The sequence below is a fragment of the Thunnus maccoyii genome, chromosome 23, assembly GCF_910596095.1.
Source record: "Thunnus maccoyii chromosome 23, fThuMac1.1, whole genome shotgun sequence".
In the NCBI taxonomy this organism is placed as follows: domain Eukaryota; kingdom Metazoa; phylum Chordata; class Actinopteri; order Scombriformes; family Scombridae; genus Thunnus; species Thunnus maccoyii.
Window position 1 is genome coordinate 2,903,514 of NC_056555.1, and position 18,391 is coordinate 2,921,904.

General features: G+C 39.9%; 1 protein-coding gene and 2 long non-coding RNA genes across 4 annotated transcripts in view; 1 reads left to right on the forward strand and 2 right to left on the reverse strand.

Annotated features, from left to right (window-relative positions):
- The first annotated feature begins 1,284 nt into the window (after positions 1-1,284).
- Positions 1,285-3,091, forward strand: LOC121891196. The gene is made up of 2 exons (XR_006094056.1): positions 1,285-1,722; positions 2,594-3,091. It is a non-coding gene; the product is annotated as an uncharacterized LOC121891196 (long non-coding RNA).
- Positions 3,092-3,156: 65 nt separating this feature from the next.
- LOC121891195 lies at positions 3,157-6,974 on the reverse strand. Of its 2 annotated transcripts, XR_006094054.1 has the most exons (5): positions 6,844-6,974; positions 6,704-6,765; positions 5,304-5,418; positions 4,192-4,307; positions 3,157-4,066 (listed from the first exon to the last, which is right to left on the reverse strand). It is a non-coding gene; the product is annotated as an uncharacterized LOC121891195 (long non-coding RNA). The 2 variants fall into 2 exon arrangements; XR_006094055.1 differs by lacking the exon at positions 4,192-4,307 and having other exon boundaries at positions 6,844-6,966.
- Positions 6,975-10,361: 3,387 nt separating this feature from the next.
- Positions 10,362-18,391, reverse strand: part of tmtc1 (transmembrane O-mannosyltransferase targeting cadherins 1) — a 154,711-nt gene continuing 146,681 nt past the window's right edge. The window contains exons 18-20 of the mRNA XM_042403387.1: positions 17,939-18,061; positions 13,582-13,659; positions 10,362-12,677 (exon numbers count right to left, since the gene is read on the reverse strand). Of these exons, the coding sequence (XP_042259321.1) occupies positions 12,552-12,677; positions 13,582-13,659; positions 17,939-18,061 (327 nt within the window). The 3' untranslated portion in view covers positions 10,362-12,551. The remainder of the gene's footprint in view (positions 12,678-13,581; positions 13,660-17,938; positions 18,062-18,391) is intronic.

Below are 18,391 nucleotides of genomic sequence, written 5' to 3' on the forward strand. Positions count from 1 at the left end.
TGATAATAAATAATGTACATTATCTGACTTTTTGCTGCTTTTAGAGGGATTATAGTCTTTCTTCTTCAGTTATAAATATGATGATAGTATTTTAACCTATTATTCCCACCCCAGTGTTCAGTAAATTCCATGGCAATCGGCCTATTAGATTTAGATTTTAGTGTGTGTGTGTGTGTGTGTGTATGTGTGTCATCTAAAACAGAATTTTAGATGTATATAAATTACAAACGTACCTGTTTTTAAGACCTATTGTCGCAAGCCTATGTAAGTTTGTGAACAGCAGCCCCCCTAGACAAAAACTGCTATAAGAGGATTGTGGTAAATGCTAAAAAACATTGTGTAACAGCAGCAAAAGCAGAGGAGTGTCATGAAGTCAGTGAATTGACTTTGTAATTGCAGCATCCTCAGTGCTAACCAAAAGTAGTAATAAGACACCAACATCTAACTAGGTCCGATGAGCAGTTGTCTTGAATAATTCAGGGAGTGAATTAATGGACGGTTGAAAAGTGACAATTTATTGCCTCAAACTCATACGCAATAATACACAAAACTTAAGTTTTAAAGAATGGAAAATAAAAAATAAAATAAATAAATCAATAAGAAAATAAACAGAAATAGTCCTTTATGGAGGTGGAGAACCTCCAATGAAATGTTCCTTAGTTCACTGAATGTTCCTTTAATCCATAGGGACTCCTTATGATTAAAGAGCTCAAGAGTTCAGTTCAAAGTTTTTTTGTGTTCTCTCTGTTCCAAGTGTCCAATAGTCTCACTACTATTACTACTATCCAGGTAGGATAATTAGTGTGTGTGTCTTATCTGTAACCCAATGAAAATGGGTATCCCTTTAAATCAGATGTCCTCTGTGATCAGTTCCTACGGTTTGGCCAACACCGTTTCTCCAACCGGCCACAGGGTCATGGGCTGGGCTCGCCATCTTTGATTCTATCTGGTCACAAAAAAACAACCAACACAGATAGTGCAGGATAATAAGTTATTTTGTATGTCTTAAGGATGTGACACACCAGGCCGATTGAGCATGTTGAATCGGCAGCGGAGCTTGTCGGTGAAAGAGATCACTCTGATTGGCTGTTCAGCTTAGCGAATCAGTGCACGAGAAGAGAAACGGAAGTGACGAAAGAAAGCAAACGACAAAGTCAAGAGGGCACACACATAACGGCTAATTTTTGATCTGCATCTCATCTTAACTTTTGCGAATATTTTCACAACGCCATGGCCATCTGGAACGAAGACACTGAAGACCAGCTGATCACAATGATTCAGGAGAGGCCAGCTCTGTAAGACATCACAGAAAAATGTTGCGCCAACCAAGTGGTGAAAAGAAAACTCTGGTGCGAGATTGAAAATAAGCTTGATATATCGGGTAAGATTTTCTTTTTGGCTGTTAGGCTCTTTAGCAGGAACTGTTTGTAATTGTTTGCTAGCTCATGCACGATGAATAGGTTCTTTCTGTTTACCAAATGCATACAGACATGAGATGGACATGCTAACTAGGCACAATACTTAAGACTTGGCTTTGTTTTTCAGAGAAAGAGCTCAGGAAGAGGTGGGAATCTCTGCGAACCCAGTATACCCAGTACAAGAAACTTCCTCAGGAAGTGTTGGAGCACAGAAGACTGGCAGGCAGCAGTGGATACTGACCCGGCTGCAGTTTTTGGAGCCCCACACAAAAAGGAAGGAAACCTCTTCCAACCTAACTATCTGGTAACTGAACTCTTATTTGTTGAGTAAAAAGAAACATTGTTTCTTTCTTCTGTCATTTACATTTAACATCTGCTAAATGACAAAAATATACATTAGCTGCCGGCTAACCTGCTTTCACCAGGCTAACTGACAACTGACATTTACTGATCCAAAATAAATTGCATGTCGGCTCCACAGGAAGAAATCACCAGTGTTTGTACATATTGATTCATTGGTTTCATTTCCTCACCCCTGTAGCGAGTGAATCTGCCTGTAGTGAAACTGGGGCTAACTGGTGCTTCCTCCTCAGGCTCCAGTTCACTCAGCTGCCCAACAGACCCACTGCTTCTTTCCACTTTAACCTGAATAACAAACCGAGGCTAGCTGGGAGGCTAGCGGAGGCTAACTGGTTGTACTTCCTTCCGGTCATGCTGCAGCTAACGCTCCGCTAGCCTCCCAGCTAACCCCAGCTCTCCGTTTGGATCCAACTGGAGCACCAAGCCCCGGTTTGTTATTCAGGTTAAAGTGGGAAGAAGCAGTGGGCCTGTCCAGCAGCTGAGTGAAGTGAAGCCTGTGGAGGAAGCACCGGGACTGTCTGGATGTGATAGTCCGTGGAGGTGCTGTGGTGTTTGCCTGCACAGACAGGAAACCTCGGCTGGCAGGACGCCCCACTGTTTGAAAAAACTTTTTCTTCTTCTTCTTTTTGGTTTATAACAGCAGTAGACAACCAGTGTATTGTATCTCAGTATTGACCAAAATAATCGTGATTATGATTTTTGCTATAATCGAGCAGCCCTAGTTTGTACCCCTCTTTTCACATGTATCCTTTCATACATTAACTTGGTTTCACTCTCCCTTTATCTTCCTCAATTGTGAATTTATTTTTTATAAGGAACTTTCAGCAGCTGATGTTGATTCTGAGTCACCATCAGATGGCACCACCACACCTATACTCACCAGAGAGGAGCCACTGCTGAGCACCTCCAGCTTGTCAAGCACTCCTAGGCCTCGGGTGAAGCGCACCAGGAAGATGCTGGACAAGTCTGTGAGTGAGGAGTCATCGAACTCAATGCGCACCATTGGTCAAATCCTGGAGAAGTTAGCTTCTCAGGAAGAGAACAATGCTGCCATCCACACCTCATGCAAAAACATTGAGCACAGGATGCAGAAGTTGCCCCCACATTTACTGCCATATTTCCAGCACGAGGTGGACAACTGCCTCTTCAAATATTCGGTGGACCAGAGCCTGGCATCAGAAACTTGTCTGTAAAATTGTAACAGATGTAAATAATTCCTTTTAATGCCTTGCCACACAGTTGATTGTTATATTTATAAGAATTTCATTGTTCCATTGTCCTGCACATTTGATAATAAAACACTTTAACTTTGAGAGAGTGTACTTTCAATGACTTTGAGAGAGTCTACTTTCAATAGATTGAACTCCAGACAAGATAGTATCATGCAAAATAACTTTATTTTGTATTTTTAGACGACAGCCATAGACCTGAAACCACAGCCAAGTAGTTTTCTTGTCAGTTAGACACTACAATATCCATTACAGGATAGGCATACACATTTCCTATATTTTGCCCCACTGAAAAGGCACTGCACCGATATCAGACACGAAGTAACGGCATAGTTCATCCCTGTGCTGCTTGGCTTGTGTTGTAGCATTGGTTGTGTGTGGCAGGGAAGCCTGCTGTAGGTCAGGGCCTTGTCTTCCTCGGACCGTGTCATGATTTGGTCCTTCCTGGTCAACGATCCCTGCCATGTATTGGTCACAGCTCTCGATCTGTAGGAAGTTGTGCAGAGCACAGCGAGCCAAAATAATGTCCTCCACTTTGGCAGTGTCTTGAATGTTAATGGTGGTTAGAAAGACCCAAAAATGATTTGCTAGGAAAAAGCATTTTCTACCACCCTGCAAGCTCGTGACAGCCTGTAATTGAAGATGTGTTGCTCTACAGATAGCCTGCGGTTCAGATATGGCTTCATGAGGTACTCCTTCAAGGGAAATGCCTCATCTGCCACAATGCATAAGCAGCCAGCTGGTCAGAAGCAGGAAGTGATGCAGGGGCAGGGATGTTGGATGTTCTCTTCTCCAGAGCATCCTGCAGTGAGCATCCACCAAACACTCTGCCATCTGAAATCCGCCCATTGCAACCAACATCTACATAAAGGAACTTACATTTGCTGTCAACCAGTGCCATTAGGACTATGGAAAATGTATGCTTGTAGTTGTAGAATGTTGATCCAGTTCCTGAGGGGGGGGTGTTAACATCCAAAGCACCTAGGCAGTTTGGGAAGTTCCACTGAGCCTGGAATCCATCGGCTACTTCCTGCCACTCTTCCATTGTGTGTCTGAGCACTGAAAAACAAGAAAATACAATGTAAAACCCATGATGTCAGACCCCTGATAACTTGTATTCATGTGGCCATGTGTCGCTGTCCAAATGCCTACAGACGGCACTATAAACCTCATATAACACATACCTTCAAGTATTTCTCTTTTAAAACCTGGTAGATTGCTGAGCAGGTTTCAGGGACCAATTGCCGAATTGTTGATACTCCTACTCTGAACTGGTGAGAAAGGCTCCTAAAGCTTTCTCCTGTAAATATTAACAAGCACATAACTCAGTTATCTATATTACAGGGTTCCTACATCTTTTCCAAAGTCAAATGATGCACTTTCAGGCATTTCAAGGTGCATTTTCAAGCTTTTCCAGCGCCTTACAGCTCAAGTAAATTACATATTTATATACAGTACATACAGTATATGTTACTGATTATTGCACTTCTTCGTCACATTAAATTAGACATCACCCTTACAAAAGCATAATATACATATTTACATTTTTCATTTAGCACACACTTTTATCCAAAGCGACGTACATCTTAACCCAAGCAACGTACATCTGAGAAGTATATATGTGTGTGTGTACATACAGTGCTGCGCAAAAGTTTTAGGCACCCTAGATGTTTAGATTCTTATCCATTTTGCAATACCATCAGGCAGGTGTCTGATCCGTCCCAAATGTATTCATGACACGACAATGACCACATGCATACAGCTAGAGTCATAAACAACTATTTCAGCAACAAGATGAATGATGAGTCCTGCAACACATGGTTTGGTATGGCCCCCTCAAACCCTGACCTCAACATCATGGAGTCAATCTGGGATTACATGAAGAAGCACCTGAGATGGCCTAAATAATAAATACACAGAAGAACATTCTCTCTCCAGGATGGAGACCTACCTACAGACCTACCTGCAAGTTACCATGAAAAACTGTGTTAAGGTGTACCGAGGAGAACTGCGGCTGTTTTAAAGGTAAAGCTGCTCACAGCAAATATTGATATAGTTTAGATTTCTGCTGTTTACTCAACTTTGTAAGAAGTTAATTAATAAATTAAAACAATTTATAACAATATTTTTATAAGCATTCTCACTTTACTTTTAGTGTCTAAATGTTTTGCACAGTACTGTGTGTGTATGTATATATATATATATATATATATATATATATATATATACACACATGTATGTGTGTGTGTGTGTGTGTGTGTGTGTGTGTGTGTAGTGACACCTTTAGCTTGCCTACCTGTTGCCAAGAAGCACAGTGCAATCATCAGTCGTTCCAAAACGGAGATACAATCCCGGTAGTTAGTGTTTTGCCTCTGGATGATTGGACTGAGAAGGTCCTTCAACACGTGAAGCTGGACAGGAAAGAGCAGAGCGAAATTTTTGAAATCGGAGGTTTCATTTGTCTCCAGCTCTTGACATAGGTTCGGGAAAGCCCCTTGAGCCTGTCACTGTAGTATCCATGCTTTCACCCATTTAGTGCGGTTTCTCCTTATTTTTCCTCTCCGCCTCTTCCTTTCTTCTTCCACAAGCAAAAGACCAAGGGCTGACAATGCCAGTACCATTTGCAACTTATCAGACATTTTAGTAGCTCTACAAAACCGTCTGTGGCGAGCGAGAGTGGTGTGAAAATGCTAGGCAACCGCTACTTTGTTTCTCATGGATTCCTAGGTCTTCCGGTTTCCCTTTTTGAGTTCATGCAGGCGCAGACCGTAAGTGCTAGTTGGCTGTCGGATGTAGTCTTTGTAGTGAGTTCAAATGCAACTGACACAGGCCAACGTGAGGCGACTTGAAAAAGACCCAACAGTTGGCTTTCGTCGCTGCTAGTTCTTTGATGTCAGTTTGGTGTGTCACAGCTTTTAGATGAGATCTCATTAAGTTCTTTTCTCTCTCAGAATATCATACATCATATAACCAACAAATAAGGATATACTTGTACTACAATGACCATATTTTAACAACTGGTAATTTTAACATGAAAAATTTACCATGAATTTCGTTAAAACAGATGTCTTTTTAACTTTAACAATAAATTATTTACAATGGATTTCCCCTGTCACATCAACATTTGTATTCTTACAATAACAGATTGCTTATTCTGAATCTCTTCTGTCAAAACAATTAATATTTTAACATTTAACATTATCTAAATTATTTGCTGTATTGTTACATTTTTATGCACCATTTTAATGTAACGTTACTGTTAACTTAATCATGAAAATAGACTGAATTATCCTTTATGATTCACTTAACATGTACATCTAGCAACCAAAATCAGTTAAATTACCATTTAATGGCATTACAAAACATTTAAGTGCACTATTCCCATTAAAACATAGCGATTTTAATGTTAGAAAACAGTGCAATAGTCCTTTAAAGTTTTGACACGGTGTCGGTGGCTCCATTAGCCAGAGCTAGCGATTAGCTTAGCGATTAGCTTAGCGGTTAGCAGCTGGCGAGCTTTTCAGACTATAATTACAATGACACAGTTGCACTAAAGCACGTAATAAACATTAGACCACATTTTCACAATCACCGGTTGGTCTTTATGAAAAGTATCTTGACTCAACAGTAAGTTAAATGCAGCTTCCCTTCACAGTGGCTAACAACAACAGACTAACAGACAATGTGGCAACTCACCGGAGTTTCTCAACATTAATAACTTGACAGAAGTTGTTTCCCTCTCGCTCACAGTTGGACCTCTATTAAAAGAGCAACTTATTAGCATTGTCACATGGACATTAATCTGACTTTTATGACTATTTTGCTGTGTTTCATACCAGGAAATGCTCGGTTCTTCTTGTTTACATGTTCGCGCCATGGATGTACTATAAGAGCTGAATACCAGACTAAAAACGGCGCCCATTCAGTCCTATAGTAGTTGCTCACCTGGCGCATGCGCCAAAAAAGTTTCTAGCTTCCGGGTTTGCTTCTGCGTTGTGCGGCCCACTGAATAGGCGCAGTAGTGTTTCCCCCGCTGGCCCCGCCCGCGAGCTCCCACTCGGCCCATAGACTTTAAATTGTGATGACGTCACGGATTTTTAAATCGCTTTTCTCGGCTCAAGGAAAGTTTTACAAACATAAAACCTCAATGGATCAAAAGTCCTCTTATTCTCTTATTATACATCCATGGTTCGCACATGTTTGCTGTGTTGGAAGTGCTGCTGCAGTAAAAAAGCAAAAGGTCACGTAATTCCCTCAACCTAACAGGCGCACAATGTATATATGCGCCCCCTTGTGGGAACAACATCTAATTACATCTCTGAATTACATACATGGGTTTTGTAGCCCTATAATCCATGTGGGTTACATAATGTTAGGAACACAATATTTTTCTAAAATTTTGCTAATGTTAGTTTGCATACACTACTGGTAGTATACCCTGGAGTGTTTCAAATTGAGCAGAGATGTGTTTTATTGTTTATGAGTTCATCTTGCATCTTTCCTTAAGGCTTTCATTCTATATGCTCTAATTACACAACCTTTCTAGGACTAGAAAGTCTCTTATTTTACTATTGTAAACTACAACATTGGCCATTTTCTTGCTTTCACTGCAGTTAAAGGAGTATTTGATTTCCGCATAAGTTAAGAAACACAGAACCCTTTTAACATCCCATGGGATAAAGTTAAATGTTTTGTTGTCAAACTAAAAAATAAGGCTGTTGCTGAAAAGTCTCTCAGCCGCTCTCTGCTCCTGTTTGTCAGGAAGTCAACTTCGCCTGGCGTTCTCTCACAATGCTGGGCGTGTGCCATGGCCCTCAAGTGATCCTCTTGTTTGGGTGTCTATGAAGCATTAACCCGAGGCCTGATGGGTGGGACTGTGGAGCGCCTTCACAATACTGAAACAGATCCAATTTCTGTTTGCATGATTACGATCTGAGGCAGTTATATGTAAACACAGCAGGATAGAGTAAGTACCAAGTACAACAGAACCATCACGTATTGCTCCAATTTAAATAATATTTTATATTTGTGCTTGAAGCTAACTGTGTTGAGCATGACAATGAAGCACAGAGTTATGGGTTAATATCCGGGCTGCCTGCAAATGAAGAACACCACCAGAGACATTTCAAATGGAATAGCTGATGATTGGATTCTCATAATACATGTTATTTATAAATTTCTCTAAGATTTATCCAGAACTTTAAAGCCTACAGTATATGTGTAGAATTTGAAGATTTCTGACTTTGATAAATCCTTGTGGTAGTACAAAAAAACCCTCACAGGCAGCACAGATGAATGTGTGCAGCACATAGACTACACCAATTATCACCCTGGTTGTCACATTTGTTGCCGCACTAGTGACTGGACTCTGGGGATGATCATGTTTGTCATCCACTTTGATCCAGACTGAGATATCTGGATGAATATTAGATAACTCACCATGACCTTTTGTACAGACATTCATGGTCTCCAGAGGATTCATCAAAATGACTTTTCATCTAGCACCATCATCAGGTCAGATTTTTATTTATTATTTTTTTTATTTTATTTTATTTATTTTTGTTTATGGCCAAAAATTATTCTGTATTTTGTATTTAGTGCTAAAAAGAAAAAAATAGTATTCTAACACACTGATGATGGTGAACATTATACCTGCTAAACATGCTAGTCAGCATCATCACTGTGAACATGTTGGTATTATGACAGTGGTATTTAGCTCAAAGCATCAAGTACAGATGCAGAGAGCTGCTAACATGGCTGTTGACCAGTGGTTCCGAACCTTTTTGGCTTGTGATGCTTCAGAAGAAAGCAATATGCTGTTTCTTTTAATCAGTTTATGGCATGAGTTATGTATAGCTCAACCAAAGTATTATATTTCTTTCATATATTGTCCCATTTTAAGGATTTACAGCCCTGAACAGGTGAATGTTTTCAGTATTTCACAAAAAAAAGCAAAAGGCAAAAAGAAAAAAGTCAGAAAAAATGTGCTCAATTGGAAAAGAAAACCTTTTCTGTTATGTGTGTCAATTTCACCTTTTTTGACCCTTCAGAATCCCCCAGGTGGGCAACCACTGCAGTAGACTCATAGTCTTGTGGTACAGAGACATCTTATTATCTTTCTTTAGAATAATTGGAAACATGATGTAATCACAAACAATTCTACAAATATGGGACTTTTACTTTTGATTGGATACATCCATCTTTTAATCAAGTTCAAGTTCTTTATTGTCACTTCTGTGGTACACAGTTGGCACACACAGGAGCAAAATATCGTTCTCTACAGTGCAACATACACAAAAGATGAGTCACTAAAAATAATAGTTATCATAGTAATTAATTAACATTATTGTTAAAAAGCTGCAACATCTGATGCCTCTCTTTTATGCAACACTTTTCATGTGTTTCATGGGTTTAATTGGTGAAATTTTGGTAAGCTATGTAAAATGTCAGGTTTTGGTGTTATTCACTTGGAGCTTAGAGGAATTTCATTTTCATTCTCTTAGTTTTCACCACATTCAAAAACAGGGAGAAACCATTCCAGAAATTGCTTTCCTTGCTTCTATGAAGATGTAAGTAAATACAGATGGGTGATAAATTAAAGGAAAAACCAGTAAAGGTCTGAATGCTTGACCCCTCCCCTTAGAGTGGAGGGTCACTGCAAAACAATAGAAAGTTGTTCTGAGTCATCACCTTCATACTATGATGAAACATTTCTATCCTGATGGGAGTGGTCTCTTCCAGGACAACAATGCCCCAATTCACAGGGCACAAGGGTTCACTGAACGATTTGATGAGTATGAAAAAGATGTGAATCATATGCTATGGCCTTCACAGTCACCAGATCTCAACCCAATTGAACATCTATGGGAGATTTTGGACTGACATGTTAGACAGCGCTCTCCACCACCAAGATCAAACACCAAATGAGGGAGTATCATCTGGAAGAATGGTGTTCATCCCTCCAATAGTGTTCAGAGACTTGTAGAATCAATGCCAAGGCCATTGAAGCTGTTCTGGCAGCATGTGGTGGCCCAACACCTTACTAAGACACTTTATGTTGTTTTTTCCTTTAATTTGTCATCAGCCTGTATCTCTGTGGATGTTTGCAAATAAGGGTGTAATGGGTAATCCTGAGTTACAGAGATTCGCAGAATACACCTCCCAAATTTCAAATGATTTGATTATTTAATTTCCTGTTGGGAAGGCACATTTAAAATGGTAAAGAAAAAATACATACAGCTGAATTAAACATGTCAAAAAGTTTTCTGGTGACAAAACAACCTAAATATTTAAGTCCAGTGGAATCTTTTTACTTAAAACATAGACATTTTAAGAGTAACAAGTCCAAACACCATTTAATAAAACATATACTTTATTTTCTTGGTGCAAGTCAGTCATTGCACTAGTCACTTCATTTTCATCCCATTGTCATTCCACAACAAAATTCATTCACAATCAACATCAAAATCAACAAAACCACAACAAGCAACCAAACAGCAATCTTCAGAGGTTATGGTATGCATGAAGCCATGATTTTCAGCTCCTCACACAGGAGCACACACACTAGCTTATTATACTCGCAGAAGGCTTGTGACATCAGGTCATATACTGCAGCCAGTCCTACACATGGAGGTCAAATAAACTTGGTATGGTTTATGTCAAATGAGAAAGCAGTTGTTATGGATCTTATTTCATTTCTATTCTAATGTGAGAGCTTCCACTGTTATATTCACTGATATACTCCGACAGGGAGTGGGATTAAATAGAACCTGGTATCAAACCATTCCCTTAATGTATAACAACATAATTAAAGCCCAAAAGTCCACTTAAATGCTTTTTGGAGCTTTCAACTGTATGTCATGGCCTTCTTTAGTGACTGGAGCTCGCTCAAGTGTCATAACATAACCTATAAGTTTGGAAGGCAAACCCTAAGATTCAAAATTTATGCCACAAAAATGTGTGTGGAGAATCTATTCTTCATTTTCCTGATAATGGGTATATTTTGAATCTGACAGCAGCCAATGGGGTTGCATGAGCAGGATGGAAAGGTGCATTTGGCAGTGCAGACAGATTACAGATGATACTGCAGATTATCACATCGGGACATTAAGGCATTCAGGTTTTGTCTATTTAAAGGACAATTGTTGTGGCTGATTATGTCACTTGTAGTTACTTAAAGGTGCACTCCACTAATTTGACACATCAAGTACAGAGGCTGGTTGACTGTGTAGTTGTATAATGTCTGCTGTGGCTCTGCAGGAGCTCTCTCTATGATGTCTGATGATGTCATAGTGATGTGATCAGGGTTATATCAGTTTGGGCTTAGAGACTACAAATCTAGAACAGAAAGCCTGCATTACAAACTGGGCATGGAGACATTGGAGACTTACTTGGCAGGGAGGGTCACACTAAAAATGCTAAATGTAGGATCCACTGCTTTTGAAGCTTGACCCATGCTAGGGACTAAAAGTCAGGTTATCTCCACCTGCATCAATTTGACCATTTTTTCAGTCTTTCACTTTATGGAAGTGCAATACAAAATATTTGCAGTAACCCTTTAATATTAACACTGTAGATTATAAATAGTAAAATGAAACTTGGCTGTGGTGAAGGTGCTCAGCCAAAGACCATGTGTGAGGTAAAAGACGCACAACTGTAGATTAGCAAGGCCAACAGAGTGGAAAACCTCTGGAGAAACAATCTAGCTCCTTAAGTCAATTTCAGTTGTCACAATCTTTTATTCAAACCTTTATTCATATTATGTTAGGGGATGTCTTGACTTCCCAGACTTAATAGCCAAGACTTGAGACTTATTTGTAACTTGCAAAACAATGACTTTGTCCCATCTCTCCTCTCTGCAGTCAAATGTGAATGTCCTTGATCTTTCTTTAACCATCCACCGACTCCTGCTCAATGAACCCCTTGATCCCAGTTGAAGACCATGAGATGGGGTTGAAAGCTCTGAAAAGTTGGTTAAATTAACCTCTGAGCTTAGATTTTGTTATACATACTGTTCCCAAAGTTCCAGAATGAACTTCCACACTCGTTCCCTTCATCAACAAGTTTTAGCACACACTTTCACTTCACTAATTTGAATACATGAATAATTCTCATAGGCAGGATTGAATTATAATCTGTGTTTAAGTGCAAGAAAGAAAAAACTTCACATGAACCTAAATAATAAATCAATTCAACTCAAATGTCTGCAGCATATGTGTAGGTTGAAGTAAAGCTGATGCAGACTGGGCTATGCATGGAGCTCCCAGTGGTCTTCAACTAGCCAGTCCCTTCTGCTTACACTAGGAAAGGCTTCTGGACTGTGGCTTGACCGATCTCCAGGACACCCAGTCCGTCTCCGAACACCCTGCAGTCCTGACAAGTTCACCTTCCTCCTCTGCTCTCACAAAGGAAGGTTGTCATAGTACCCAGGTCCGTTTTATCCAGCAGCCTGGTGGCTGGTGTTTGGGCACCAGAGGGCCGGCCAGTGCCCTACTCCCTTGATTTGTGCCCTGGACGGTGCAGCATCCAGGGGAACTGTTGTGGTCTATGCCCCCCCTGTCAGTCTCCTCTCCAGCCGATCCAGCTTAGCCAGGTTTTCCTTCAGAAGTTTGGAACCAGGGCTGAGAAGCAGGGCTCTCTGGTAGTACATCCTGGCTGCTGCATAGTCTCCCTGCGTACACACACACATGCAAACACACAAAACAATACATGCATTACAAACAAATATGTGTTCAATCCAGAACCACCTGGGGCTGTTGCTCTGTTATTAGCTTAATTATGGTTTAAGGTTTACAACTGGTTTAAACTTGGGCTTTGTATTCAACACATTTGTTACACTGCAAGGATGCACATACACAGAGTTTTGGTGAGTAACACTGGGTGTAAACAACTGCACAGGGCAACTTTAACCTGCACCTGTAGTGTCCTGTAGAAATCACCTAAACGCTACTAGAGGTCACTGTATCTGAGGTTTAATTTAAACCTGCTGCACACCTGGTTTAACAGAGGTTTAAGGTCCCACAGGCAGTAATGTAGTTAGTGGAATTGGAAAAATCAGACTTCTAACAGCTGAAACCAATTTCTTTAAGTGTTGTTTTCTGAGAGGTTCCTTATGAATCACTTGTGTGTTCACTTATTTTGACACAGCAGTCAGGCTGAACTTAGCACACCACTGTGTTTCAAAACTCTGCAAGTTCCACTTTAGCTGAACCCCTTCTTAACCACAGCTAAGCTAGTTGGATGCTAAGTGACACACCCACAGCCCCCTGACACCATTCACCATTGTTTTACAAGAAACTTGTAATGAGGAAGTTTGGTCAGAATTTAAACTCATTGCTTCCAGTAAGAAAATATCTTCAGCAAAGTTTGCATATCAACAGCGACAACAATGAGGATTTTCACCCACAAGCTACATGGAATATGGTAATAATGGAAAATTTGGACAAGGCTAACCAGATTATGTTTATGTATTTACATGTTTGTCAGTTGGATTACCAAGAGTTTAATGTTCAAAATATTTTTCAGCTAAGACACAGCAGTGTATGGTAGCTTTTAAAATTGATTAACAATTCTACCTTGATGTGCTGAATCCCTCCCATGTTCATCCAGGCCTGGGATTGGTCAGGTTTGAGTTCCACAGCCAGCTTGTAGCTCTAGTGGAAGAGAAAAAAACACTGTGGTCAATATCATGACATTTTATCAGAACATCAGAGTCCCAAGAGTCACATCCATCCACTCAAGACACAACATAACAGTTCGCTATTAAGACGATTCACTGTGGTTGTAAAATGTCTGAAGACACTGATTTAGGCCTGGGTCAGACCTGGCAATAAAAACTGTCTGATTCCAACCATGCAGCTAAAAATACAAGTGAAAATCTATCGAGAACTACCGAGGATCTAATTATCCAAACCACGCTGAAATGTGCTCTGGGAAGCATGTGACTGTGTTGGTTAACACTATTTATTTCCTATGGCTTTCTCTTGACTTTACATTTTTTATTTTATGGGTTGAAAACTTAATTCTGTTCATTTTATGTACACTATAATCTCTGCCTCTTTTGTTTTCCTCTTTCACTTTTCTTCTTCCTGTGAAGCACTTTGCAGTGTTTCTTTAGAAAAGTTATGTATAAATAAAGTAGGAAAGTACAGGTTTAATTAATAAGATTGTTACTAGCTGCGTTCCACTTAGGTGTGCCAGGTCAAGGACAATGGTATATGCAGCTTACTGATACACCTAAATGGAACAGAGCCCTCATTAATGTTATTAGTTACACCTGTGGTTTCCCTGCTATGACAAGTAAAAATACTGTGCTGTGAATAATGTCCACTGAGACATTAGAAAAATTGTTTAACTTCCTGGAAAGTTCACTGTGATGTGGAACATTTTGTGGCGTCCTTTGAGATGTGTGTTTTTGCTCAGTATTCAATATGTCAAGGTGAAATCCAATACATCCATCATGAAAAGAAGAAACACTGCACTGTTCCAAACAGCTATTAACACAGCAAAGACCACAGCGTGCATCAATAAACTTTATGTTCAGCCATGCTTTCACTGATCTCTGGAAATGATTTAAACAGACAGAGGACACATACTATTGCATTTATTTACTGATAGTAGCAGCTAGTTCTCACTGCTTCCCATGGAGAGTTTTTTTTAAGAGTCTGACCCCTCAAGATATTTTCCTCTTTAGGCTTTATATTTCAACTAAGTAGTTATTGATTATTCTGAGTGAGGATAATCACTGCACATACAAAGTCCATTTCTCCCCCCCCTTCAGACTGAAAGTTGTGAGCAGTGATGTGAATTCAGAGGAAAAGACTTCCCATTTCAAAGCAAGACTAGCCATATTTAATAACCTGTGATAAATGATTATCATTTAGTGCAGACTATAGTTGTATGAGGAGCACAAATTATACTGAAATATGCAAATGACTCTTTAATGAATTCACTGAATTGAAATAAAGAAATTGACACATTTTTGTCTGCTGCAGCCCTTATGAAAACTGTTCACTCAGTGACCTCTTTGCTACTTTCCTTTGCACTGACTTCTGCTCTGCTGTGTTTGGTTTGGTCTGATCACACCTCTTTAAATCAAGCCTGAAAGCTGAAATTCTATTTTCAAGGCCAAATATGATAAATAGAAATGAAAAGAGTTTGTGGTGTTAAAAAACCCCTCAACATTTGCACCTCATTTATTTATGCTTCTTATCTTCAGGGCTGAGGATGTTTGAATCAGCAGCCAGGCGCTCTGCTCTGACACACTTGAGACAAAAAACAGACATTAAAGTCCTAAAATAAACCAGTTTAAAACCACACTTCAAACAGTTTTCCAGGCTGCTCGCCTCATGTTTGTTTTCTTCCTTCAGAGACTATGATAATGCCAGTAAAATAACACTACATTGCACTGTTATCTGTATCAACTAATAATCCAGTTCCCCTGAACAAACACTGCTCACTTTAATGCTGCGGTGACCTGAGATGACCTTCTGGCTCTTCCTGTCATGTTTCCACAACATCAGTGTTCCCCAAAATGTGCTCAGAGTTGTCTCTCTGTGATTTGTTTGCTTTCTCTCCTCGTGAGCCCTTTACTCAGGAAGTCAATCAAAGCTTCCTGTGCTTTCCAGAAACTTCCTTCGCAGATTAAATCAAGGCCATGATTCTTAAGACAAGTAATTCAAAGTTTTCCAGCAGCTCTGTACAGATACTAACTCTCAAACTGAAAGTGAAGGCCGGCAGTCCCGTGAGACAGTTTGTAATTGCAGTAATGAGATGAATGTGAAGTGTGGTTGATATGCTGTTAGAACTGTTAGCTCTGCCAAGGTTTATGTTTTTCTACCTTTCAGTCATTGTGTTCTTTCAGCTGCATTTACAAACACTGTTTTGAAAGCCACTTCAATATATTCTATGCATGGGAAGCAGTGGGCTCTAGCTGCTACTATCAGTAAATAAATTCAGTAGAGTGTATCCTCAGCCTTTGAATAATTTCTCTCAGAGATCAGAGAGAGCAACGACTGAGCATAAAGTTTAATGATGCACACTGTGCTCCTTGGTGTGTTAATGGCTGTTTGGAACATTGTAGTGTTTACTGCTCTGCTGGGTTTTCCCCATGGATGTGATGGTTTTCACACTGACATAACCAAACAGGAGTAAACATTTCCAAAGGATGCTGTGAGATGTCCCACAACTCAGGCAGAAAACAAAGGGTGTGTCTCCTGAGATCAGTAATAGTGAACTTGCCAAAAACCATTCCGGTACGCTACAAGTTCAGCTGATTCTCTTCTCTAACCTTCCAAATGTACCTTTTCACAGCCTCACAGCTGCAGCTGATAACAAGATTATACTGCAGTCCAGTGAATAACAGCTAAGTTGATTTTGGAGTACACTTTACTGTGACATGCTTTGTCAGTAAAACTGACTGGATTTCTTGTTAGTTTATCTAAAATGATCTCAAAGTCACCCATGATTATTTTATTAGCTGGAAACGTTGCTTTGGCTATGACACTTCTGTACTTCTGCTGCCTTTTTGTCTTGCCAAACAGAGATGTGGACAGATGTATGGAAGCTTAGGAAAAATCCTCTGCCTTGAAATGAATAAAACTCAGCAGAAACTTGTTGTAAAATGGATAAAAAGAATCGGGCTATGACAAAAACACAGGAATAACATAACAGCAAGATACTGTCTTTTAGCCCCTAGTATGGAGCTACCTACAAATAGATCCTCCATTTCCCATAATGTAACTCCATGGTGTCTTCCCACTTAGTAAATAAAAAATACTGTGCAGTTTCAAAACCTAAATTGAGACTGATTAATTTATAAGATTCTAAGATTTGACAGAGTTCCTCCAGAGCCACAGAAGACATTTTTGACGCTGTTGATGTTCATATTGTGCGGAGTTTCCCTTTGAGTCAAGTGTCTTAATCCTTCTTCCACCACTATCATTTATGAAAGCCAGGTGCAGCTTCTGGAAACTCTAAGGGAATGGAAAGCCCAGTCCCAGAATGCAGCTGGGCTGGGGGGGAGCTATGCTGCAGCAAAAATAAATATTTCTATTTCATTTTGTGCATCTGCTGTATTTCAGTGAACCAACTCAAATGAGAATGCATTATATTCTGCATGTAGAAAATGTCCAGTGTTGGTATTTGGCTTGGACTTCATCAAAAAATAACCTTTGTTTGTTATAGAAACAAATGCACAGAACATACTGTCATTTGTCTATAAATAATACTTATTTTCACCTGCAATTCATCATTATGAAACATTGAGCCATGCTTTTATAGATTCATGTAATTTGCTGTGGGCAATATTTTGTAAAAAATACAGTTTTTTCCATAGATCAGCAACTAGAAGCGAAGGATGATCAGTTGCTATGGACTACAACATTACATTATTCATAGATGTCTCCACCCTGCCTTGTTTTGAATGGGACTCTGGCTGGTTTTCTTCCTTGGTGTGGTTCATTTGGGCAGATCTGAACACAGTGATCATACTAAGACTAAAACAACCGCACAGAGATCCTTTAGAGGAAGTGATCTCAGTCTGGTCACAAACAAAATTCTGGAGCAGTTCGTCGGTCTTCTTGATATTTGGGCTGATATATTATACATATTTAGGAGCTTCTTCAGGACCTTCTTTCTGGGTTTATATGATTGCTCCTACCCAAGAGATATAACTAATGAGAGGAATGAAAAGTTCTTAACATGGTTTTTACTAATGTACTTTGGTTCGCTTGGATTTTTTTCTGTGTGAAAAGGAAAGGAGAAGAGGCAACAAGTTCACCAACTTATCCACTGATTCAGACCAGAGCAAACCAACTATATTTGAAAATGCCCTATAATATACTATCTTTAACTGCTTTCAGTAGCAACAGGAGAGGAAAAAAGGTGAAAAAAATGAGACAAAAGTGAGAGAGGAGATGGAGAGAGCAGTACCTCGAAAGCTCGGTCCAGCTGGTTCATCTCTCGGAGCTGGTTTCCTTTGGAGAAATACAGCTCTGCTCTCACTGTCAGGTCACTGGGATTCTGCTGCAGGGCTCTGTCCAGAGCATCCAGAGCCTGGCACAAACACACACAATCACAAGTCAACACACACAAAAACACCAAATATATGCAAGCACACACCTACTCTTTGAGTGTACTTCCTGGCCTGACTGTCGATTGTCACTGCTGGTTTAGAGCACAGCAGGCTCTGCAAAAAGTCTCTTTTACTACCTGATACTTTGACCTATGAGGCCTCTGAAGGAGAGAGGAAAAAAAGTAGATGATGCAGAGAAGAGGAGGCTGGAACTGATGCAGAGCTAGCCAGACAGAAAGAGGAGGTGGACAGGATGGTAATTTATTCCTGTCTTTCTGTGAAAGAGCAGCATCAGCTTGATCACTGCCACA